The 26008-nt window shown below is 36.3% G+C and overlaps 1 protein-coding gene, 1 long non-coding RNA gene and 1 other non-coding gene across 7 annotated transcripts; 2 read left to right on the top strand and 1 right to left on the bottom strand.

Moving 5' to 3' along the window:
• LOC141599316 (uncharacterized) lies at positions 1-26008 on the bottom strand. 5 transcript variants are annotated; one of them, XM_074419298.1, is made up of 7 exons: positions 25818-26008; positions 25554-25695; positions 23042-23136; positions 17834-18091; positions 13475-13547; positions 12476-12578; positions 1-437 (listed from the first exon to the last, which is right to left on the bottom strand). In XM_074419298.1, exons 4-7 carry the CDS (start codon positions 17891-17893, stop codon positions 368-370), a joined length of 306 nt encoding a protein of 101 aa, XP_074275399.1. In that variant the 5' UTR covers positions 17894-18091; positions 23042-23136; positions 25554-25695; positions 25818-26008; the 3' UTR covers positions 1-367. The 5 variants fall into 5 exon arrangements, 2 of the variants coding, with proteins under 2 accessions (XP_074275399.1, XP_074275400.1); XM_074419299.1 differs by having other exon boundaries at positions 12476-12512; XR_012523798.1 differs by lacking the exon at positions 12476-12578.
• LOC141599317 (uncharacterized) lies at positions 19958-22007 on the top strand. The gene is made up of 2 exons (XR_012523800.1): positions 19958-21020; positions 21796-22007. It is a non-coding gene; the product is annotated as an uncharacterized LOC141599317 (long non-coding RNA).
• TRNAR-ACG (transfer RNA arginine (anticodon ACG)) lies at positions 25333-25405 on the top strand. Its single transcript has one exon. It is a non-coding gene; the product is annotated as a tRNA-Arg (tRNA).

Genomic DNA, 26008 nt, shown 5'->3' with positions numbered 1-26008 from the left:
GAGCGAAACCGAGCCTTTGTACAGTGGATTGATAATTTGTTTCATCCGAACCTCATTTTTGATAATTTGACAGCCTAACTACGCATTTTGTTTGGGAGGTATTTGTCAGGTAACCCAAATAATGAGAGTAATAATAACAATAACAATAAATATTGTAGAAGATACTAGTGCAAGGATGAGTCAAAGCCAAATTGGTAGAAGTCTTGTCATCTCCATCTTATCTATGTTGTCGTCTGATCAGAATGGAAACTAATAATAGAAAAGATAGAGAGACAGGGGTGAAATAGGCGGGCATTGATAGACATTTAGCGGATCCGAAGCGAAGGGAATCCACTCATTCTTTGCCCATCTTCACCAAATTAATAGCTCAAGGTAGGGAGTCTGTAATAGTCACGGATGGAGGAGAGATGTTTCTGTCCTTTGTTGCAGCTTCAAGCCTGCAATTATTAGTAATCCAATAAGAGTATGCAAATAGGAACAAATCTTTTTTACGAGTTACTCCGTATCAAGTAATGCCACACCAGCCACTCTTTTTCCTGCTTCGGATTCTTTGGTTACACTAGTGTAGTGGTAGCTTAGGACTCCTTTGTTTACGTTTACTTTATTTTCTTCTCACAAAATAAAGTAAGCGTAAACTATTGACAGGAATATAGGGCGTATCTCACGGAGGCCTCACGCATTTCAGTCTTGTTTTGTAGGATCATCATGTTCTCATTGTGTCAAAGTGGCAGGATAATACAGTTCATGCCCATTTTCAAGTAATTCCACTCAATTTCCTCCTCTTTCCCTATTTTGTTCCCCACTTATCTTTGTTCTGCTTTTCTCTTCATAGAGTAAGAGAGGTGTAAACCTCGTTGAAATAGTAAAAGATGTAGTTCCTGTAAACAGGAAAAATCATAAAAAAGAAGCAGCAAATATTACAGTGAGTCTTCTATGACCTGTTACCTTTGGTTGTGGCCTTGTGTGTGGGTGCTACATTATCAAGCATCGGTCCCATCACAGGTGACTGCTGAACAAACGAAATCGCTAATTCAAAATCTGGTAGATAGCAATGTATGTAACACATCATCATCTGTGTCTCCCGATTCATTGAGTTTTCTATTTCTCAGAATTATTGGACTCTATATTTACCGTTGGTCTCGACTTTAACTCTCTTAGGAATTAGGATGCATCATTGTTGAAACCTGTGTCGCTCAGGCCCCTTCAATATTACCTCGCATACCGTATTAGACACATGATACTCAGACATGAGTAGGACACTGAGACATTTCATTTAAGACCATGTCAGATACTTCTAACCGAGTCTAAACAACATAGGTTGAAACTTGTCTACTTACCGAGAATTTTTGTCCTATTAAAATCTCACATGATTAGGTAGATATTGAGTGTCGAACCATTTTTTTTCTCCTTTACAAAATCGTGTTCGGTTTCATAGATACAATGTACTCCCTAAATGATTGCAAGGCATGCAATTAATTGTGAAACATCTGCAAAAACTTTTGAATCATGCTTATTTCTTGTTTCAACTAATCTTGCCCTATATGTATAACAAGAGTCTGTTAATGAGGTAAAAATGTGTCTCAAGAGTGGAATTACTATCCTTTAGAGAAAGGTGGAAAAGAAACAAAAGGAGTGAGTAATAAGGAGAATAGATTCGATGCATGAAGTCGTGAACATAAATTGCAGAAAGGCTCCACTATATTGTCTTTACAGAGCATTCATTTATAGCATTATTTGTCATAATCCATAAGCTGATGAATACTAGAAACCGAGTGGTTAGGATACCAAAGCAAACACTATCTCCTATTATTTGACCCACATAATAAAGTGGTGGAACTAGAGGAGGGTTAGTAGGGGCGCTCGTTCTCACTGGAGGTTAAAACTTTTGAAGTTTTAAGTTAAAATTTTCGAAATTTTAACTAAAATTCCTCTTTTGCCATTATCCGTTTACCCCCTTTTAAAATTTTAGCCCCCGCTAAGTTCCAATCCTGACTCCGCCATCTTGCAGACTGCGGAGTATATTGTTACGAATCATTGATTTATAAGTAGGTGACTACTGCGTAATCATTGATTTATAAGTAGGTGTGTGCATACATGCGCTTGTTGCATACGAACAGTATTCCAAATTTTGAATAGTACAATACGTACTTCTATCACTCCTTCTCCTTTCAGTGATATATTTACACTTGCTTTATTTTGTGAGGAAAAAATAAAACAAGTGTAAATATATTACTGGAACGAAGGGATTAAGTTATTAACGTAATTAATACAACACCCTTATAGTCTATAAATATATTAGGGTACAAACTCGAATGACAATAAATCATGATTTAAATATGATAGGAATAACCTTAAATTTACAATTTACACAAATAAGATCCTACAACCAGTTGTATATTAGCATTATACAACTGGTCTATTTATAGTATATTTAATTCAAGCCCAATCTAATATTTGTTAAACAAAACACTCTCCCTCTCCAAATCTCAGTGTAACTAAACGATTATTGCAAAACCCTCTCTAAACCTCTCTTAAACGAAAAAAACTCCATTGTTCTCTAATGTGGAAGACTTCCATACTCGTTTAAGTCCAACCAATTCCGATTTTTCAGCTTCAATGTCTATGAACTCGTAAATTAAATTCACATGAAGAATACGAGCTATTATGAAAAGAATATGAGTTATTATAAAAAGAATACGAGTTTAAACTTAATTGTAATGTACTTTCAAAAATACGAGCTATTATGAAAAAAATACGAGCTTTTATGAAAAGAATACGAGCTTAAACTTAATTGTAATATACTTTTAAAAATCTGAGCTATTATGAAAAGAATACGAGCTATTATGAAAAGAATACGAGCTTAAACTTAATTGTAATGTACTTTCAAAAATACAAGCTAATATGAAAAGAATACGAGTTTAAACTTTCAAGAATACAAGGAGATTTTAATTTCTAATTGTTTTTCCAAAGTCATTGATTATGAGTTAAATGTTTCAATTTCATTGAAATTTCATGTTCCTTTGATGTTCATGTTCCATTGATGATGATGATGATGATGATGATGATGATGATGATAGATATGGTGTTTCATCCGCCTTCGAAACTTCCTCCGCTATGTGTAAAAATTAATTAAATACTTATTAATTATGATTGAAGAAGGAGAGAAATAATTAATAGTTGATTGATTAATTTAATGGGAGAAGATGATTAATTAACTGCATAATGAAGAAAGAGGGAGAGAGGGAATAAAGATATGACTAAAATAACCTTAGATATACAATAAATAGCATTGTACATCTGGATGTATAGTCTATAAACTGTTAAATTTATGGTTTATAATAATTTGAATGAGAGAGGGAATAAAGATATGACCAAAATAACCTTAGATATACAATAAATAGCATTGTACATCTGGATGTATAGTCTATAAACTGTTAAATTTATGGTTTATAATAATTTGAATGAGGGTTGTAAAAGTGAAATTTGTAAGCACAGAGAGTCGAACCCCAGATCCCCGCTTAGTTTATACATAACTCTTACCACTGCGCCATTTAACCTTATTTATATTATAGCCTATGTTAAATACTTATTATCGATATTTAGGATCTCACGGTGGGCACGTGCCAACCCGGGCCCTCTTGATTCGCCCCTGTGCTCCTTCCAAATTTTTTTTTGTCTTTAACTAAAATACTCACAAAAAAAGAAAAAAAAAATTTAACAAATGATTTAGGACAAAAGAAATACTCCCTCTTATTCACTAATTTCTTCCCTATTTCTTTAAACGGATTATTCAGGTTTTCTTCCCCTTTCTTATTTTGGAAACTTTTACTCTTATTTTATTCATCCCTCTCTCCTATCACCAAACCCCCACCCAACTCTTTTATCCATATTTTATTACTTTCCTTAATGTTTTGACTCCACAATTCCTTATTTAACTCCTAATTATTCATACCTCTCCCCTATCACCAAACCCCACCCAACTCTTTTACTCTTATTTTATTCCTTGCCTTAATACTCGTGCCCACAAACAAAGGGAAGAAAATAGAGACTAGGAGAGAGTACAAGACTCTTAAGTCACAAGAGGTCGGGTCATCTCAGGTTTAGATTTGGTTTGTAAGCCTTTTGATTGATCGCATTGAGTCGAGTCAATTTTAAGTGTCTTATCAAGTTATTTAGAGACAGCGACAGTAGGCCTTTAAAGTACCTAGTGGAGGAAAGGAGGGCGTGTGACGATGAAGAGAAACGCTCTCTTTTTTATGGTTTTTAAGATGTCACTTTGGTGAAGTATGTTTTTCGTTATAGGGAAAATTAAATGCACGCGGTGCCCTTGAAGTTTCGAATTTTGTCCGAAATACCCAATTTTTTGTTCCGGAAAACTTTAAGAGGCTATAACTCGTGTCTACGAGTTCAGAAAGAGATAATTTGTTTTTTCAAATCGATTATTTTTCTGAGAACTAGGATTTGAAAAAAAAAATTGTCGTATTTGGACCCTGTGGCTAGAAGTTTTTGTACGTCAGTTTTTTTTACCGAACAAACTTTGAGTGACCATATCTCTTGGTCACGAATTCCAAACTCGACATTTTTTTTTCAAGTCGTACTTCTCGAAAAGATAATCCATTTGGAAAAAAAATCGTCACATTTTGAGCTCGTAAACATGAGTTATAGTCTTTTAAAGTTTTCCGGATAAAAAAATTGGGTATTTTGGGCAAAATATCAAAGTTCAAAGGCACCTCATGCATTTTCCGTTATATTTATGCATCGGTACTTCTTTCGTAATCGAACACTATTTGGTTTTGCTAGGAGCAAGTCCAATGGTAGGCTACTTGCTACTAGCTTGACAAATCCACATCACATTTTAAGCACAACAATTTTAAGCTACCATATTATTCCAATGGTTTAGCTAGCTTTCATAAATTTTATTTAATTAATTAAAACATGTAACTAATTTTCCTATTGGTTGATTTTAAGTTGTGGGCCACTTTTAAGCTACTAGCTTCATGAGGCTAGTTACTTCAACCAAGCTATCATACATGGTCATCTCCAATGATTTAGCCACTAGCTTGCAATTTTAAAATTGCAAGCAAGTCCCTATGCTAAACCATTGGACTTGCTTAACTTTCTACATCACCTTTTTGAGCTAGAACGCTTTTAAACTACAAACTCCTCCAATGGTTAAGCAATAAAAGTTGTTGCTTAAATGAACTCACATACATTTATTTAATTGACATATATCACTTTGTGGGTGCATTTGAGCTACTAGCTCCATGAAGCTAGTTGCTCAAACTAAGCTAGTTTATGTGAAGCTCTCCAATGGTTGAACAACTAGCTTGAAACTTTAAGAATTTGCAAGCAAGTCCTTTTACTCAACCATTGGAAATGCTCTAAGAGCATCCACAACGGTAAGCTAGTTGGTACTAGCTTACCTTTGCCACATCATTTTTTTGAGCAACAACAATTTCAAGCTACAAGTTACTTCAATGGTGAAGCCAATTTAGTATTAGCTTGATGAGACCTAGCTCATTTATATTGTTTTTTTTTTAATGTAGTAATGGTCAAAGTTTTGTAACATTAATCCTAGAAAATAAAGGGCCGAAGATAATGAAATGGAAAAGGTAGAAAGTTGTCCTAACAAAATGACCGTTTCAAATGACCTGACCCGAATAATCCGACTTATACTGGACCTGACACCCAAAGTAAGGATTTGAGCTTGACCTTTAATGCGAATTGCACTTATTTCCTATTGGGTTTTTTGTCAAACACAACCTTTAAAAAAAAAATTCTTCCAAACACCACCTTTAAAAAAAAAGTTTGTAAAATACAACCTTTAATAAATTTTTTGTTGCCAAACACGACTTTTTGGCCGAAGGACTTCACATTTTGCAATGGGGTAACTTTCAATCGATGTTTGAGATAGCAAACGATGTCGGTTTGAGGTGTTCTTAGACTCGTTGGAAAGGTGGAAATACAAGCTTTCCATGGGTTATCAACACGATGGTCAAAAGTGGCTTTATGTGGGGTCTATTGTTGTGTAAAGTAAGGCTGGTCGGAAAGATTAACGAGTGGTCGGGGATTTTTAGTGGGTCTTTTAAAGAGATTATGATGCTTTGTTTGGTCTGAAAATTGGTATGTAGGTAGCGGGGAGTGTAAGGTAGGCCGTAGTTGTGTTGTTTTTTGTGGTTGTTTGTTATAAGTGTTGGTTTGAGGTGAGTAAATTGACCAACAAAAAATAAATTCTACTTTGACATTCTTTTGAATGTTTTTTACCTTCAAATTAACTCCCCTCGAACCACCACTTGTAACCAACAACCACAAAAACAACACAACTACGGCCTACCTTACACTCCCCGCTACCTGCATACCAATTTTCAGACCAAACAAAGCATCATAACCTCTTTAAAAGACCCACTAAATATCCTCGACCATTCGCTAATCTCTCCGACCAGCCTTACTTTACACAACAATAGACCCCACATAAGGACACTTTTGACCATCGTGTTGATAACCCGTGGAAAGCTTATATTTCCACCATTCCAACGAGTCTAAGAACACCTCAAACCGACATCGTTTGCTATCCCAAACATCGATTGAAAGTTACCCCATTGCAAAATGTTAAGTCCTTCAGCCAAAAAGTCGTGTTTGGCAACAAAAAATTTATTAAAGGTTGTGTTTTACAAACTTTTTTTTTAAAGGTGGTGTTTGGAAAAAAAAAAATTTTAAAGGTTGTGTTTGACAAAAAACCCTTTCCTATTTAATATGACTCGACCTGAATATTTATTATTGACACACTAACCATCACCTTTAAATAACTTAAAAATAACAAATACGAAACCAAAACGACCCGAGCCAACCTGATGTAATTCGAAATTGTGAAGATCACCCGTTCGGTTAAACCGTTTGCCAAGTAGATAGCCATGGATGACCAAGAATATGAGACAGGTTTTGTCAAAGGTCACGTGAAGATGCCCCAAAATGCACTAAGTGCCAGATTGAGAATTTGGGCAGGGGAAGGTCGGAAGGATGCACCTGGAAAGGAAATAAAAAGGCCAACTCTCCCATCTAATTTGATACCAAATGAATCACTATTCACTATTCCTAAAGAAAAGATAAAGTAGCTAATACTCAATTTTTTTTTTAAGGGAACTCTATTTTCTCTAATACTCAATTTATCATCTATTGCTTAAACTTGAGGCCTTTAGATGGTTACAACTTGCATGTAAGGGTGATCACGAGTCGAGTCGATTTTAAGCTTATCCGAGCATGGAAAAATTGAGCTCATTATCAAGCTTACGAGCTTAAACTCGAGCTCAACTCAAGCCTATACATAATTGTTTAATTTTTGCTTTTTTTTTTTTTTCGATATTCTTAATAACACAATTAGAAGGTTATATATAAAAAATATTGAACAAATTAATGAGAACATTTGATATGATGATACAAAAATATAATCATGATAAAATATTTTATAAAATAAGAGCAAGATTTTATCTAGTTACTCATGTTCGAACCGCTCGCGAGCTTTTCGACCCGAACCAATGTTAGCTCAAATTGACTCGTTAAGTTCTCGAGCCGAGCTTTGACCAAGTTAAGCTCGAGCCGTTTACAAGCTGTCTCGTGTCATTATTACCCTCTTATATGATAAAATCTATACTGGTAAAAGAAAATAAAAGGATTTAGAGAAAATCCAAGTTGCAATTAAAGACTGTGAATTTAAAGGTTACGTAATTATGTCATAGCTCATAGGTATATTCTAACTAGTCAATTATATAGTCATAGTAATCTTAGACCGCTAGAATATTTTTAATTTTTAATTTTCAATCAAATTCGCTATTGTACATGGGAAATTACATGGAGAGTATATTGTAGATTTGTAGCATTATATTGGTGGTAATTTTGAGGGGTTTGTGGAGTTCAATTGAACCCCATAAAATAGATAATGTAAAAATGTTAAGAAATCATCTTAATCAAAAGTTTAAGCAAATGATTAGAGTTCCGAAATCGGTTTTATATTCTAGTACGCCCCCTCACATAAAAACCCTTTGGACTTGAAGTATGGATGTAACTGTAGCTTAAACTGATGGTTGGAGTCCAAAATCGGTTTTATACTTTAGCATGAACTTTATGATATATTCTACATAGTTTTTTTTTTGATATATTTTACATAATGTTTATTGTATCTAGAATGTTTTTAGAATGGTTTTTGTATTGAATTTTATCGTAAATATAGAATATTCTTGTAAAATACAATTCATACACTAATATTTTACATTATCTATTTCTTCATATTAGCATACCTTTATTAAAAAATACGAAGTAATAAATACTTGTAATCCATTACAATAATGTAGGGAGTATTATTGAAGATTTGTAGGGAAGTGAAAGATAAGAAGGGTGGAAGATTTGTGTCAAAGTCGATATCTTAAAACAACAGACAACCTGACAACAACTCCATTAATGTATGTTTAACTCTTCTTTTGCTTATCATACACCACTCTATCATATCATCACCAACTTCTTTTAAGTCCATTTGCCAGTCGACATATATTTCTAATAATAATTGTTTCAAATATTATTATAACAATTATCTTGAAGCATTAGCGCGTAGCTCACGTTTTACTTGAGTTATCCTATCCTTATTTTAATTTTAATTTGTCCCAACTCAATTCAAGTTTTAACCGCTATGAAAATAGTTTAAAAGTTATATTATCAAAGTAGAACGAATGAATTGAATTAGATCGGGATACACAAAGTATATAGATCTTTAAGGAAGTTCTTACTCTGTTAATTTCTTAATACGCTTGCGTGTAACTACACATCAAAGTTCACGTAAAATCTTGTTTAAGACGGTTGTATTCATCTTAAACTTGAAACAGGTCAAATATAATAGATGAGATAAAAGAAAAATGTCTAGGTACTCTAGAAACTAGCTAAAAAAACTTTTCCTCAACTAATTGCTATTTGACTCGTTTTAATCTTATTACAATGGATTTGCCCGTCTTAAGAAGGTGTTGGGTTCCTTATGTTGATGATAACATGCCCATTTGATTTGTGTCATCTTAGTTTACCTTTTCAGGTTTATTGATCATATCAAGCATGGATTAAGAAGTGTTGAAGTTGTTATTAATCCCATTGTAATAAGTCATGTGTCATCTAATGTACAAGTGAGAAAGTAGAGTATATTAGAGTAATAGAAACAATCAGACATTTATTGCTTTTTACAAGTAAACAAATTTGGATTGTTGCCACGACTCGAGAAACTTGAAGTCCCTTTTTATCTTTCAAAAGCCTTTCACGTGACTCATATTTTTCAAAGATAAAAATCAGATTTTTATTAAGGAGGTGGTCTTCATTAAAGAGTGGTTTGAATTATTATTTTCAAAATGTTTCCTCTTTATGCAAATTCAACCCTTTGGCTCTTTAAGAAAACAAAGAATGCTTTTTGCCATTTTAGTGTTAACTTGTCATCATGTGACTTGTCTTTTCTCCCTTTGTTTTCTGAATTTGCATGAGCTTTTAAGGTTATTTTTCAAACCATCTTTCCCTATTCTTGCCTTTGCAAAAGAGCCCTCTTTGGTGCAAGTTTTGGATGGTTGCTATTGTCCTTCACATGTGAGGTCTTTGACCCTTCAAAACCCTAGCAACCCCTTCACTCACCTCCTCTATATAAACCGTGCCTCACCCTCATAAAACCTAAGACTTTTCTGAAATAATTCTTTCATGTTTGCAAATTGTTTTTTAAAGCTTAAAATCGTGTTTTATTTGCAAAAACCTTTAAAAGTCTTCAAGTGTTTTCAAGTTGTTACAGTCGTGGCTACTATTGCTTTTCTATACTAAACTCTCTTGCTTATGAATTGTTGATCTTGTAAAAGCTGTCCATTTCTATTCTTTGTTAAGAATGTGTTAGTGGAAACTTGATCCTATAACATTCTAAGTGTGTTAGTAGAGTTTAGGACGGAGTAGTCTTTAACTCTTGACAACCGGAGTAGGTTGTGAGTTGGCAACCGGAGTAGGTTGCGAGTTAGCTTGTCATAAGAACGGAGTAGTTCTTGTACTAGCTTTACAACCGGAGTAGGTTGGTGTCTTTTATTGTAAGGGTCTTTTAGTTGTCGGAGTAGATCACTAAAAGAAAAGCAATAAAAAGGTAGATTGGACGTAGGCACTTGAGTATTTGCCGAACCAATTCAAAAATCTCGTGTTCATTGTTTTTTACTTTATTTCCGCTGCAATTTACTTTGTTTGTTTTGCTTTGCTTTGCTTAACCTTAGAAGTAATTCATCATCATATCGCGCATTTGGTCTGCAGTCATATTCCACAAACTGAGACAAATAGATACAGTCAGAACGATTGTTGCTTTCATACTTCAACAAATATTCATCGTGATACTTGTTAAGTTTTTCAATATTATCCAAAGTATCTCCTAATCTCTTTTGTTTTCGTAACTCACTTTAATTAAATAAAGTTGGAGTTATAAATTTTTTAAATAGTACCTAATTCACCCCCTCCCCCTCTTAGGTACTTGAATCCATAAACTCAACAGAAGGACTCAGATGAAGCTGAAAAATGTCGTGATGCGGTCGAAATAATTTGGTGGTTGGTAAATTGGGCATACTGAAAATACAAGGCCTCTAGGCTCAAGGGGGTGTCTAGGAAGTAGGAAGTAGGAACCCATGTTACACCAACTCACGAAGCATCCATATGTTCCTCAAGCTTAATGCCTAGTTGCCATATTGGCGCAGTCTTTCAAGACCTTAAGTTTGCAAAAGCTCTATCCAAACACAATTGGTCTCCCTTGTGACGGGTTACCATTTGTGGCGGATATTTTGTGAGATAAAATGGTAACAAAATGGGTTAGTGGAGAAAGGGGACCACATGAATAGTGTTGCAGAGAGAGAAAAAGTGGGTACTTTGTGAGGTAAAATGGTATCCGTCACTCAAGAGTGACGGATATGTGCCGTCACAAACAAGAATTTGTGATCCAAACAAGGAAGGTCATCATAATTTGATGTGTCACATACCCAACCACAATTATCAACATAATGCCTGGAGGCAGAGGTTAAGACTTACGAGTATGAGGCAAAAGAGGAAGATAAGGGAAAGAAATAATCAAAGTGGGTTTGTATAAGTAATTACGAGTGGTTTACAATTCAATTTCTAACTCGTGACTTGTGAGTCACGCGTGTGAACGAACAAAAAAAATCGGAGAATCTTCCTAGTAACTTATCTTTCAAATAAATCCCATGAAAGTAGAAATTTTTCACAAATTCTCACTGAAGACGTGACATATCCGTCACAAGCTGAAGACGGATACCATTTTACCTCACAAAGTACCCACTTTTTCTCTCTCTGCAACACTATTCATGTGGTCCCCTTTCTCCACTAACCCATTTTGTTACCATTTTATCTCACAAAATATCCGTCACAAATGGTAACCCGTCACAAGGGAGACTAATTGATGGTTTTTAAAAACACCTTGCCATTTTTTATCTAGCACTATTTAACTGACGAGAATTGACCTACTCGCCATTTAACTAGTTACCCCGACAAGAGAATTAACTAACACAAGGACATCCAATCCATTGTATTGCTTCAATTGGCCCTTAGTATTGGAATCTTATTTTTTGTGGCGCAACCTAGACCAGTTCAGATCTTCTGTCCTACTTTTGTATTCCATCTCATATCTCATTACCTTTATCTTACAACACATCATTTTTCACATGACAAGAACTTGTAATCATTTCTATTAAACTAATGATGTGTAACAAGGTGGGAAAATGAGATACAAGATGAAACACAAAATAGAATAGAGAAACCGCTCTAACCCTGTGATGCTCGGAGTTGGATATGAGGATCCGATACGGGTACGGATCCGAGTGTCGAATCCTTGAAATCTCAAAAACAAGGACTCGGATACGAGGATCCAAATTTAAATTTGGACTCGGCTAATTTTTATTTTTCCTGAAAAAATTGATTATTAGTGAAAAAAATCAAACAAAAGAAAGGAAAAGTAGTTTCTTCTTGTTTTACATGAATGAAGACTTTATTACAGCATTAAATTCATGTCAAGATCACTCCTGATATAGGGGCTGCTGTACAAAACAGAGGGTAAGAAGTAAGAACAAAACACTCTCACACCGAAGGATCCGATTCCTCATAGAAGGATCCATGTCCGGATCGTATCCACAGAGTCAGGTGAAGAGTCCGAGCATCACAGCTCTAACCTTCATGCTTGTGGATGGGCCTAGTCCTATCCGTTGCCACACATTCACTCGTCCCCTAGACTGAGTACACTAATTATGAGCATAACATATTTATCCCATATCTAATCATGAGTTGGTTCACCCTTCAATCTCTAAAATTAGCACCACATATGTCTTCCCTCCCCAGATTTGTGAGACTAAATATATTATTTCGGTTTGTCCAACACATACCTTCAGGAGACGAGTTAGAAAAACCGCACTTTTAATTTTTATCATCTTACCTTTGAACATATTGCCTTTGGTGTGGATTCCTTCCAACTGGAAAAAAACAGGCCATTATGATATTTAGTCCATCAAAAGTATGATGTTGCCTGGTAGACCAGACTGCAAACAAAGTCAAGATAATTTTGAGACCCACCTGTGTTGAAATACCCCTAATAATTATATTAAAGTTATAGTCGAGAAGATATTTTTATATACCAAAATAGAAAGACGGATGTGCGCGACCTTGGAAGTAATCATAATCCCATCCGTGTAGTGGAAGTACAGGAAGAAGAAAAACACTTGATTACATTCATCAATATCAGAACAATTTCCTTACTAAAGGTTTTTTAGAGTATTTGGTGGGATATCAATGAGTGGTGTCCATCGTACTAATGCAACACCAATTTTTGCATCATTTCCGTCCGAGCAACAATGCAACATTAATACCGTTATACCAGCATTACCCTATTAGTTCAATGGGGCCTGCCTATTGCGGGGTAAGGGGATTAAATCTACGCATAATTACCCTAGAATTAAAGATATATGAAGGTTGTTCCATATGACTTGTAATGAATATTACGTCGATACTTGTATCTCCAAGACGCAATGTATATCTACCCAGGTAAATTTCCACGTTCTCGTGACGTGAGTGTGTCTTGTTGCAGGTACTCTCCTAAAGCTCAATTACTGAAGAAAAGAAAAGGACCGACATCCTCAATGTGCTACTCCAACAACTCTTTGAAGAAACCTCTAACCCCACCCCTAATTTAAGTTTAAGTTTTTGTATCAAAATAATGTAGTATTAGTACCGGATCTATCGAGTCCTATGTGCTTTATGTAAAAAACTTTCTTTACAACTGTAAAAAAAAAATGCCTAAGAGGTGGCATTCATCAAGAGGTGGTTTATCAATTATTGTGGACAGTCAACTCGTTCGAGTATCAAAACACGGTGACACCAAAGAAGACTGATTGTGAACCAAACTTGGTTATTTCAAGGCTCGGGATGCTTATATTACCTGCTCCGGAATAGTAGTGAGGGTTCTGGGTCTTTGGCTTCAAACTTGTCATAGCCTCATAGGAGACCTTCAACTGTAAATGACAAACATAGCTCACAAGCTCTTAACAGAAAAACCTCATAAACATCATTTAGTTGCTTTGAACACGAGTATCAACAATATTAACATCACTCCAGGAAGCTATAAAAGGGGTCTGTACTGAAGTGATTTTGCTGGAAAAAAGGGTGCTCATCGCCGTCATCAAATAGATGTCAGATCTTGAAAAATGTCATTTGTTCCATAGTCAAGTTCATGCTTTTGTTTCAAATACCCCATTAATCCTCAAAACGACAACTTTCAAATTTGGCATTCAAACTAATTCGACTTTGACCACTAATATTTGAAAATTATTTAGCAAGCTTCGCAGAAACATAGGGAGTAAAATGTATGTCACCATTGTTTTCTAAAATCTTATCATACGGAGTAGTTGACAAAGTTCAGCACATTTTGTAGCACCTTATAGAGTTATAGCAAAAGTTTTGGTACATTTAAGAGAATTCAAATTCATATTCAAATCCTTGCTAAAAATGCAAGGGTATAAGTAAGTCCTCGCCTACTGTCAAAAAAAAAAAAAAAAATTCATATTCAAATCAATTTTAGAATGTTCCATTATTTATGACCTTCATGACTTCATCTAAATAACATTATGGCCCAAAGGTTGATTTTGAGTGGGCTTCGTCCTATCTACCATTTGATTAAAAAGTCCATATGCTTGAAGCTGATTGATTATCAGCCCTTGTTCCAGATGAGCCTCAAGCCCTCTAGCTAATCTTTCAAAAGCGTTTGGGCAGCCCACTTACTCTCTTCGTAAATTTTGGGCAGTAGCCCCTAGTTGCTCAGACTTGGTTAGAACTATCCGACCCAGGTACGTGTCCAAGTAACGGATTCGTCTATTTTATGAAAAACATTCATGTTTTTGGTCTAAAATGAAGTGTCCGAATGTCCAGTGTCCGACACGAGTACACGAAGTAATATTGAAGAGCCCGAGCAACCTAGGCAGCCACAGTATACAGTTATACACCTCTAAGGCTTAAACTAAGCATATCAACACCAAAAATAATTTCCCTTTCTTCTTTCTTAGTATAAGTTCACAATTATATTTGGCCCAACCATTCCCATCAATTACATAGCCAAAGAAAGTGAAATGACTCTCTTACCCCTCCTATATAAGGCTTTCTTTAACCAGGTTAGCTTTATGAACTAGTGGTGCACTGGTGCATGAGGAAGTAAGGTGTTGTGACCCCGATACGGATTTTAAACAGGAAATGAGATGACGCTATCAGGTGGTACTAAGTTTCAATAACTTAGTAGCACCTTCTCACATGCACATGTGGGTTCTACACAATTCTCTCCCCATTGTGTAAGGCCTACATCATGCATGTGAGAGGATGATACTAAGTTTCAGTACCATCGTTACAACGCTAATAACCTCCTCTCTCTAGATTTTCTCCTCCTTCTCTCTAAACAACAAAAAACCCTAAATTATAATCCCTTGATCCGCCGCCTCCTCTACCTACCCATTACCTCCTCTTTCTCTCCCTACCATTTCGCCGGAGATGGGTCTATCCCTTGGCCTATCTCCGGCGATTAGTCACTTCGCCTTTCTTTGTCTCGCCTAGCTGTTCTGATCTCATTCCTTTTCCTTTTGATTCTTCTGGCGCGGCTCCGCTCATCTCGATTGATCGTTTGGCTATGACGGCTGCTTGCCTCCTTGATCCACAAGTCGTCGCTTTTCTCCGTCTCTCCGTCCTGTCTGCGTCGGATTTGCATGCAGCCCTGGCCAGGGTGTGTTCCCCTTCCCCTCGCCCCTTCCCCCACCCCTGGTAAGGCTCTTTGTCCCTGTTCTATGTCGATGGGTATAACCCATCTTGTTTGTCTTGTGGTGTTGTTTTATGTTTTTGGGTCTGGCCGATTAGGTGTCCCCCTCCCCTCGCCCCTTCCCCCACCTATCGGCTTCATCCGTGCGTCTGTCGGGTCTGGTTTCTATGTTGGGACATTGTTGGTCTTGTTGCATGTATGATCCGGGCCTCAGGGGACTTCTTTTGGGATTAGGGTTGGCTTTGGTTCGTTTTGGTGTGTCAGCCGGGCCTTTTCGGTTGTCTTGGTGTGGCTGATGTGGTCGTCGTTGTGTTCGTCCAGGAATGATTTCTTGAATGGTGGGTCTTTTCGATTTGAAGTGACGTGGTAGGTTCGAGTTGGGGATTGGTAGTGGGGTTGGTTGGTTTGGATGCGGTGGTCTCCACTTCAATCTTATTATGCTTTTTAATCCTTGTTTATTTTGTTTTACAGTTTTCCAAATAATCTTAACCTCCTACTTGCTAAGGGTGTCATGTCCCTTATGCATTGGGGTGGTTGTTCGTCACTTAATTACCTCCTTTTGGCTAAGGGTGTCCGGTCCTTTAATCTTTGGGGTGTTTGGTTGTCAGCTTATTAAGGGGTTAATAATGACGACTGTAATATTGCATCGGGTCAGTGTTGAGCATAACTCTTTGCGGTCTGTTGAGATGGTTTTGGTTAGGGGGAATTTTAAGTGGTTTCCTCCTTTAGTTCCCAACTATTTACTCGCTATTCTTGACTTTGGGGTCCTGGTCAGCGGGGTTTGTGTTACAAAGTGTAGGAGTTTATTCTCCTCTGGAGACAGATTTTTGTGGTTTGTTTCCCGCCTTTTCTTTCTACGTCCTTGGGGCGTAAGTGCACTTTGTTTTCTCTCGTTGGGTCAAGGGGCTCGTTGGTGTCCAGATAAGGTGTATCACAGCCAAGGAGATGAATCTCCGAGACGCTTTCTTGTGTCTTGTAGTAGGTATTTCTCTGTCGTCTTTATTAAGATGAGTAAAAATGAGTTTGTGGAGACTCGTTGGATTTCCGAGGAAGATTTTCACAGCCAAGGAGATGAATCTCCGAGACCCTCTTTTGGGTTTTGTTGCAGGTATTTCTCTGAAGCTACATCAATCAAGACAAACAAAGATGGGTGTCTTCCTTTGGCTAGCGTTGATCATCCATTAGAGATTGGGGTGATTTTTGAATTTGAAGAGCGTGTCCCGACTACCGTCGTACGCCATCAACACGACGTTTACCGATGCAATTGTTACTATGCTTTAGTTTATGTTATTACTAGTTCTATGGTGTTTTATGTTGTAGTTTATAGGTATGGTTTAGTGGTAAATCACTATAATGTAAAACTCTTTCTGTATTCCAAAAAAAAAAAAAAAAAAAAAAAAAAAAAAAAAAAGTTTCAGTACCATCCAAGGGCGTTCTATCGTTGTCCTTTCAAAAATTCTAGATTTTCCAAATATACATTTTCTGGCTCCTATAGTTCCTATATTTCCTACTATTATAGGGTATATTTGGTATCTGTCCTAATGTCTTATCACCTTTTGCCAAGAATATTGCATAAATCCCTTTGCTAAGGCAATTCTATTTTTATCTCCTGATCTGCATCTTTAATAATTCTTATTCCTCTAAATTGGCTTACAATACCATTGGGCAGCAACTGGGTTGAATTTGGGACCAGAACTACAGTGAGGTAACGTTGTAAGGTCTATTCTTAAAAGGTAAATGAGTCTCATGACTGGTAAATCTTGTTATCCAATATGATAAGAAGATTTGATACTCTGGAATGTGAAAGAAAATACATCAAACAGTGGAGAGTAGCACTAGTAATGATCCCCAGGGAACTTCTTTGTATATGGTTGGTCAGTGTTTACTAGGACCACATGCCATAAGCTGGGAAAGAGACTTATAATGACCTTCATTTTCAAATGTTAGGTTATGGTTTTCCAAACTTCCTAGTTCATTTTAACAAGACTTTTTTTATACCGTTGTTTATCACAATATCTAAAGTACGACGGTTAGGTTACCTAAATAGCTACTCTCATAAATGGCGGAACCAAGTTTTAAAATTAGCAAGGCGAAAAATCTCAAGGGAACGTGCGCCACTCCTGAGCGTACTAGCCGCCTTCTCATTCGATACTAAGGGTGTGTTTGGATAGCAAAAGTGGAGGGAAAGGGAGGGGAGGGGGAAGGAGGGAAGGGAAAGGGAGAGAAGGGAAGGGGAGGGGGAATGGGGTGTGGGTGTTTGGATACAATTTTCCTCCAAATCTTGCCTATTGTGGAGAGATTTTGATTAGGTTTGGATGGGGGAAATTGAATCCCTCCAAATCTCTCCCCCTCCATTTTCCTCCACCCTCATTTGCTATCCAAACAAGGGATTTTAAATTCCCTACTCTCCCTCCAAATCACTCAATCCAAACACACCCTAAATGATACAGAGTATAGAATACTTAAAAGTTTTAGTTGACGTAAAGAGGTTGAGTATGATACCTCAAAGCAAAAGTCGTTGCAAGGCAAAGAACAGTAGTTATTCAACCACCAGCCCACCATCGAGTCGATGTAGCTTGTTTTTGTCTCTATCAATTTGACAGTCCGTTGCTAAGTACTGTAATGGTCTTTTATGCCACGCGGCCCACGCGACATCACGTGACATTTTAGAAGAAAGATGCTTGTATCATTGTCACTGTCCTAATTTACTTCCTTTTCACTGGTCACGATCTTTGCATTTCGTTGAAGCACTTAGCCCTCCTGGCAAAAAACAAAAAACCAGCATCATTACTTGGTACTCTGTATATTTTATTTTTTTTTGAACAAAACATTACTTGGTACTCTGTATTAAGGAGATCAATAAGTATATTAATAAAAAAAAGGTTTGGTAAATGGCTTGTTCATTTGGCTAAAAAAGGGGTTCCGCCGCCACCAAAAATAAAAATAAAAAGACCAATAAGTTGGGCAGAAAAGCTTATTGATTTTGATTGTTCTCAATAAAAACAAAAAAATAAATGAAGGAAATCCTCTATCTATTTATCGTTCTTGGATGTTGAATTCATGCAAACTGAAACTATAGGATCTTCATGACTACAGTCGAGAAATATAATATACAAAGTCGAGGGAATAATATCATGTTCAGGAAAATTTAATATATCTTTCTTAAATATATGAGGGTCGAAAATAAATGGAGGTAAAGCAACTTATTTATGGCCCTTCAGCACTACCCTTTCTAGCGATATAGTTGAGATAAAGTTAAAATTGTATACTCCTAAGTCCTAACTCAGCTAGAGCTTCAACAAGGACATAATAATGGTTGACAGTAATTTGTCTTAAGTTGATGATGGTAAATGATGTGATATGGTAACTGTTGATAAACAGGTCCTATCATTGTGAATGTTCTCAGTAGGTGCCACAGGCCGGGTTGGGATGGACCCGATTTGGCTAGACCAACCCTGACACGACCCTAGGGGAAGGGTAGGTTAGACAAGTCAGGGTTGGACTCAAGCTTGGCACGTTGGCGGGTTGGGGCGGTCTGGCACTCTGGCTGGGGCTGGTTCATGCTTTCTTTCTTTTACCCGTTCAGCTCTCCCCAAAATCGCTATTGGTTTCATGCATAATTTTGCCGGCTTGAGGTCAGGTAGCGGACCGGGCCAGATTAAAGGCGGGGTGGGTCAGGGTTTAGAGCAAGTCAGACGGGTTGGGTGTATGAGGGCCCAATATGCGGGCCAGGTTGGGTGTATCTGCACTGTTGGCCAGCTCTAGTCCTTAGTGTTGAAGAAAACAAAGCTGATTTTACACTCGTGTGTAAAATCGAGCCACATGCTCGAATCATACAGATCAGCTAAAGGAAATATATGTGTATGCTAGCAATTGATTTTAGCAGCGGTAGACAACAACAAACACATACCTCAATCAACAATCATACAAACTTTAAGCAATCTAGGCTGAGTTAGCCAGGTGGCCATTAAATGGTTTTGGAATATAGTTTCTGAGCAAAAAAATCCGCAACTCAAATACCAAAAAACTGCCATAATATATCAATATTAGCATGCGTGTGTTGATTTCTTGGCTTTTACCTTAGCTTTAAGCTATCAGGACCCAGGGGTCCGGACAAATCTGGTTGCAGACAAATTTTGAGGATGGCATGCAGATTTTGATGAAATATTGCACAGGACAAAACTCGAAAAAAAAAAATGACTTTTTTATTCGAATTTATATCCTAAGTCGGTACTTACTCATCATCATTCAAGTAAGTTGTACTACTTCAAACATCTATACCTATCAAATGCAATCAATTACCGAATGCACTATACTAGTCTCAAGTATACAAGAAAAGTTAAAATAAGGGCGGTAAATGAGCACAGTCGAAGCGGTGGGCTCTCGGGTTTGACTCAAGTTTATTCAAAACGACGCCAAGTGTAGCAAGGTTCGACTCAAATTAGCTTAAAATAAGTTTTTCTAAACCAAGAGACAAGAGTGCAAAAGATGTATTCTATGGAATCTTGGAATAATTGTTTGCCACATAATAACAAATCTGACAAGGTTGAAAAAACTTGTTTTTCTATAAAAGGGACAGAATATATTCATTTGTCACAATTGGAAAAAAAAAATAAGTATAAGAAATAAATAAAATTCAGTTTCACGTCACATTTGCAAATATAAGCAACATTGCTTAATTTTGATGTTAACAGAAAAGGGGAATGAAAAGAAAACAGGTCCCTTATCCATTTGTGTCCCATAAGAGACTTCTTAGGAGTTGAAAACTGACTGTTGGTACTGTTTTCTACTTTGATCACGCATCATTCGCTACCTAAGCGTGAAATTTTTTAGCAAGAACGCTATGACAAGGAGAGACTGAGTTCGGCAAGAATAGCGTTATAAAAGGTTCAAAGGTACGCAACCTTACCTCTAATTAGTGAAAGGCTTTTCCCGGAGATTTGGATTAATTTCCCTAAGAGAAAAGAATTAAAAAATAAAATCAAACAGTTTTCCCCTGTGATAAAAGGAGGTTCTTCCTGGAAAATACATAGTCCATAAAGTTAGAGTCATAGACTCAAGAAGAGATTCCCTTTTTCTCTTACCATCCTTTTCAAAGTGATTCCCTTCTCTTTTGTTCTTGTGCTCTCTTGCTATATTTCTCCAATGGAATTTCGATCGTGTGGTTTGAAATGCGATTAGTCATTCGTTTTCACCACCTTTTAGCTGATACCATATTCGCCAACTGGCTCTCTCACACACTCTTATCTCACTTCTGTTTTGCCACCCTTTCTTCCTCTTTATAAGTAGCGTTCGATCCTAACAACTCTCAGCAAAAATCAAAGCCTGCAAGTTACTACATCAATTTCATCTTCCTATAATTCCCCTGTCCAAGGATTATACTAAATATTCTTTTTTGATTTCCTACATAATGTCATCAAACTTTCACCGCCCTGGTAGGAACTTAAGCTCACCATGGACTGCACAACAGAACAAGGATTTCGAAAGGGCGCTTGCTTTGTATGACAAGGACACAAAAGACCGCTGGCAGAATGTTGCAAGGTTTGTGGATGGGAAATCCGTTGAGGAAGTCAGGAGGCATTATGAAATCCTTGTAGCTGACATCAAAATGATTGAAGAGGGTCAAGTTCCCTTTCCCAACTACAAGCCATCCTCAAGGAAACTCCATGGGTTCCAATGATGACTAAAGGTATATACATCCTACCAACATGTATAGTACTCAAATGCTCAGGTGTCAAAATATGACATACAGTATTAGTTTTAAAACTACAACAAACACAAAGCATATATGATCAGGGTCGTGTAATAGACCTGAGAGATCATGTTTTAAATGTCAAGTTGAGACGCCAAAACAATAATTAAAGAAAAACGATATTATGTATACATAAATTAAAATATACTGAGGATGTAAGAAGACTGTTGGCCTCTTTATGTATAAACTGAACATCTGAACCCCCTAATACATTGCATTACATTTGATAATGCATGTGAAATTGTGACTTGTAATTAAGTGAATGTTATCACTAGCTTACATTATGTCATGTTTATGTACCATGCGTAATCATCTGACGTTGAAACTCAAGAAAACTTGGAAGATACAGTTGAAGTTGCACATAGTTTGTCTTTTGATTATCAAATACGTCGTAAAGTTCTTTGAACACCAAATATAGCTAGTTTAATCACAAAGAGAAACTGAATCTATATATATTCCTTCTTTACCCTACTTATCCTGTCTCTAAATCAAAGATAAAAAGTGCAACATGAAATCTCATCCCAAAATGATGCGAGATCCCACCAAATTTTTGGTCTTGGAATTCCAATATTAAATTGTTGTCAAAACATTGAAAGACACAGAAAAATCCAATAGGAAAACCTACTCTCAGCTTTTATAAAGATAATGACCCAACACACGACTATTAATTAGGTTTTTTCATTAATTCCTTTTGCTTTGAACACTTTTGCAGGCAGCTAAGATATATAAAATGGCAGTGAGGAGCACCATTGTTTGATCTAAAGCAGCCTTCTCTTCCTTCGCCCTTCCGTTTTTTTTTTCTGTAATCTAAATGGTCATTTTTAAAAATGGCTTCTGTAATCTTGCATCAGTATGTATCATAAACCTATGATTCTCTAATGCTCTAACTCCTGAAATCAATATCAACAGCTTTTTTCTTTTGAATGTTTTCAGCGTTCCAATTCATTCAAACTTGAAAATGTGAACATTCATGACCAACTCAACAATACTTAGCTGTGTAAAAACTAAAAACTCATAATCACCTATGTAATTAGAGACATTGAGGGATGGTACTGTTAAATGAATTCTAGACGGCTCGGAATCAAAAATCGACCTTGTGGGCCTTATGGTTTCCTCTACAACAGAAAATGGAAAAAAAAAAACAGAAAGAAAGAAATGAACCTTGAAAAAAGGATCAGGTGGTAACAACATTACCCCTGAGCACATGTACAAGTAAAAATGTAAATCACCGAGTTTTGGAACTTACGGCCTTGATTTAAAACGTTTGAAAATTGACAGCCATTTTGATCCCTTCTCCTAAAAAAAGAACACTATCCCTGGCTCCCTCAGAGTTCATTGAATCATTGGCATGTACAAATTCGTAACAAAAGCCTTGCAAAAAATCCCTGAAAATGCATTTGTATTTTCTTCTCCATCTTCCACCGACCACAAATCATAGTTATAGTTTCCTTTTCAAAGTAGCTAGTAGTCAAAGTTTAGATTCAAACCGTGCTTAAGGCAAGAAATAAGTTGTTAGATTAGACCAATGAAGAGGTTTTAGAAATAAAACTGCCAGATCCCTCCTTGTTAGATCATACTTTTAATAGTGAGCTGCAGTTGACCAAAAATGTTACCTATATGAGAATTTACCGAGGGATATGTCCGATTTCCTGATTGGCGGTGCCGTAATCTCATTTACATCCATGCATATAAATGCTTTTGGATGCTGACATCGAGGAACAAAAGATAGATATCATGATATGAAGTTCTCAACCATATTTGACAAAGATTCGTCATCCTGATAAAATTCTATTAAGATCAGGCATCCATTTATATTATAACATAATAATTTTCAACTAAGGCAAATCAAAGCTTCCCCACACATAATACAAATACCAGATGGACTTTAATCATAGAATAGAACAGAAAATAACAAAAAGCAAGTGGAAAGCATAATAAATAAAGTAGCAATAACTTACTCGACCTCAAGACCTAAACCCTCCAAGGCAGCTGCTGAGTTCAAAAAATTGACACTTTAAGCCCGAATATATAAAATCTGTAATCCTTTACCGTCCTGTAATTGAAAAGCACCTCATATTAAATCTCACTGCCTGGAACATTAATCAATTCAACATTAAGCCTTAAGAAGCCTTAAACAATCTCAAGCTCCTTCACAACAAACAAGTTTTTCATTCATGAAAACAAGAAATTGCACATTTTTAGTCGTAACAGTCCGGGAGAAGAAATATTAAAAATGGCAACAGCAGAATGGAATAAAAAACTATTAAATGCACATAACATAGCCGGCCATTTTAGTTCTAGATAAAAAGGAAAACTGCTGCATTAGTTCTAAGTGTGAATACTACAGAACTGTGAAGATTGAACAGTTCACAGCAAACTAAAATGGACGAGCTTGCACTGAATATTGGGGGGAAGAAAAGAAACATGAAACCAATGTAAACAAAGCCTTTTACAACAACAGAGTAGGATTCTAGAAAAAACGTAAGCTAGCTAACGTTTTGGATGATAAGTATATTTTATATGTCTCTTATAATCAGAACAGAAAATTTAAATACCATGGGAAAGGTCAATGGTTGCGGAGGCCTATATGCAACATCTATTAAACCATTAGACAGGAAACTTGATAGTAGAAAATTTCTAAACAAAGAATCCCTTATATTTCAACACGATGGTGATGTTGCGAATACCAAACACCTAATGTCATCAGAGTTAGGGACCTTTGAGACAATGGCGGTAATGTTGTCTTTGTGGAAGTCCTTGTTTGCGTTTAACGTCCATGGATTATCGAATCCAAAGAAAGAGGGGGTTAGCTTGATGCCAACTGAACTACAGGAGTCGGGAATTCACACTCTAAGCGAAAAGACAGACATGGACATGGTTCGTTTTGAAACCATTCAGTGGACATACCTTTGTGGATAGAAAATTAACCACCAATCAGAAATTCTAGTTCTGTACAGATGCGCAGCTCAGTTGTTGAGCATCAATGGATTTATTGGCCAAAACAAAGACATATTCACATATCCCTTCAAACTTGCTAAAAAATCTCAAAATGTATTAACCTGGGAATCATCCTTTTTACACCAAATATATGAGAATCCCATCTAAAGATTCTAAATACGGAACAATCTTAATTAACATCAATTGTCAGGCAACTCAAGCATCTCCAAGTTGATACCATGTTGAGCATATCTGCTTTTGAATTAGTACTTCGAATATTTGGCCCCGTCTTATAATGGTTTTTAACCTCTAGAATTTCCAAGTCTTGTTAAGCATCTATACATTGATTCCCCAAAAAAGATGTCTTTGAAAGTGGGTGCTTTGAATATTTGAAGGGAACAAAAGATCTTCATGTCTCAAGGTCAACACTACAGATAGGTAAATCATCATTTCTCCAATGAAACAAGAAAACACAACAATGTTAATAATATCTAACTTCTCGCTAAAGAACCCAAAACATCATGTAGATCACGAGAACTGGCTCTCCATTTAAGCAAGATGGTAGTAGGTGGAAAGATTTTGCTTATATATCTAAGTGAATCTCTGTAAAAGAAGTCTCGATTGTCAGACCTAAGACAGCGATACAATAAACATCTAATATCATTCTCACATACGTACTCCGTATCTAGCTATCTATGATAAATGGAATCTGGCGTCCAGACTAATAACCTGTTCGGCTGTTCCTACACTATCGTTCAACAATTATTTATCAATAAATCAAATAATCAGCTCAAAAGATACATCATTGTTATCATTCGGAATGTTTTTCTCTTAAATTTCTATTTTAAAAATACTAATTGAACTTGATCATAGTTTCAATCTATATGGCTTAGACTCGGCTATGTATAACCACACAAGTTCACATACATGTCGTCTCAAAGACTCAAAACGCAATATTTCAAATAATGTTTACTGTTTAGTACTTCGCCAACTGCTAAGACCAAGTATGCATAAATACATACCCTATATCCAACAAACGAATGTCGAATTTGACTCAAAATAACTGTCCAAAACCCCAAGCAACCAAAGGTTCCATGAACACTTCCATCACATCAAGGTACACCGAAAAGTGTAACAATGTCAGAAACATCGCCAAGACGCCAACCATTACCATATCTCAAATATTCCCTTTGTCTCAATCATTTGTGTAACGGTAAATTAAATACCTCTCCCAAAAAAAACAAAAAACTAACATATTATTGATTTGACCGAGCCAGATAAAACTATTTACCAGCAAAAAGAAAACAACCAGGACTCCATGGCCCAATGGATAAGGCGCTGGTCTACGAAACCAGAGATTCTGGGTTCGATCCCCAGTGGAGTCGTTTTATTACTAATATTCCCTCTTTTTTTTTACACACGTGAAAATGCAAACATAATCAAACATTTAATTCAGAATTATGAGCAAATCTTAAACAAATTGTCTTCAATTTTTTAATAAAAATGAAAATCAAAGTTGATAAGTCAGCTAACCGGAATTGAAGATAATTTTCCCCCAAAATTGATTAAAACTTCGGAAATTCAAATCCTTTATTCAAATTACGTCGCCGAAATTCCGACTTTCTTGATTGTAATCACCAGAAATCGTCGTCATGAAACTCAAGAATTGATATATCTGTAAAATTGGAAGAAATTAGGGTTAGGGTATGAGCGCGTAATTAAAATAATTACGATCATCGTAAATAAACAAATTAACATGAAAACAAATGATAATTACAGCATTGCATAAATTTTTACCGTAGTGAGCTACAGAGCGGAGATCATTGATAGAGAGATTGAAGATCATGGAGGAGAGAGACGGATCACGGATCAGAAATTTGATTTGATTGAATTTATTTTCGAGGTGGTTGACTTAATTGTTTGCCAATTGCCATTACTCAAAATGTTCAAACTTTTGGCGGTTTTTTCTCCGATCAACCCCACGGAAA

This window comes from Silene latifolia, chromosome 9 (assembly GCF_048544455.1).
Source record: "Silene latifolia isolate original U9 population chromosome 9, ASM4854445v1, whole genome shotgun sequence".
In the NCBI taxonomy this organism is placed as follows: Eukaryota; Viridiplantae; Streptophyta; class Magnoliopsida; order Caryophyllales; family Caryophyllaceae; genus Silene; species Silene latifolia.
The sequence above is the reverse complement of the archived record's forward strand: the minus strand, read 5'-3'. Positions and strand labels throughout refer to the sequence as shown.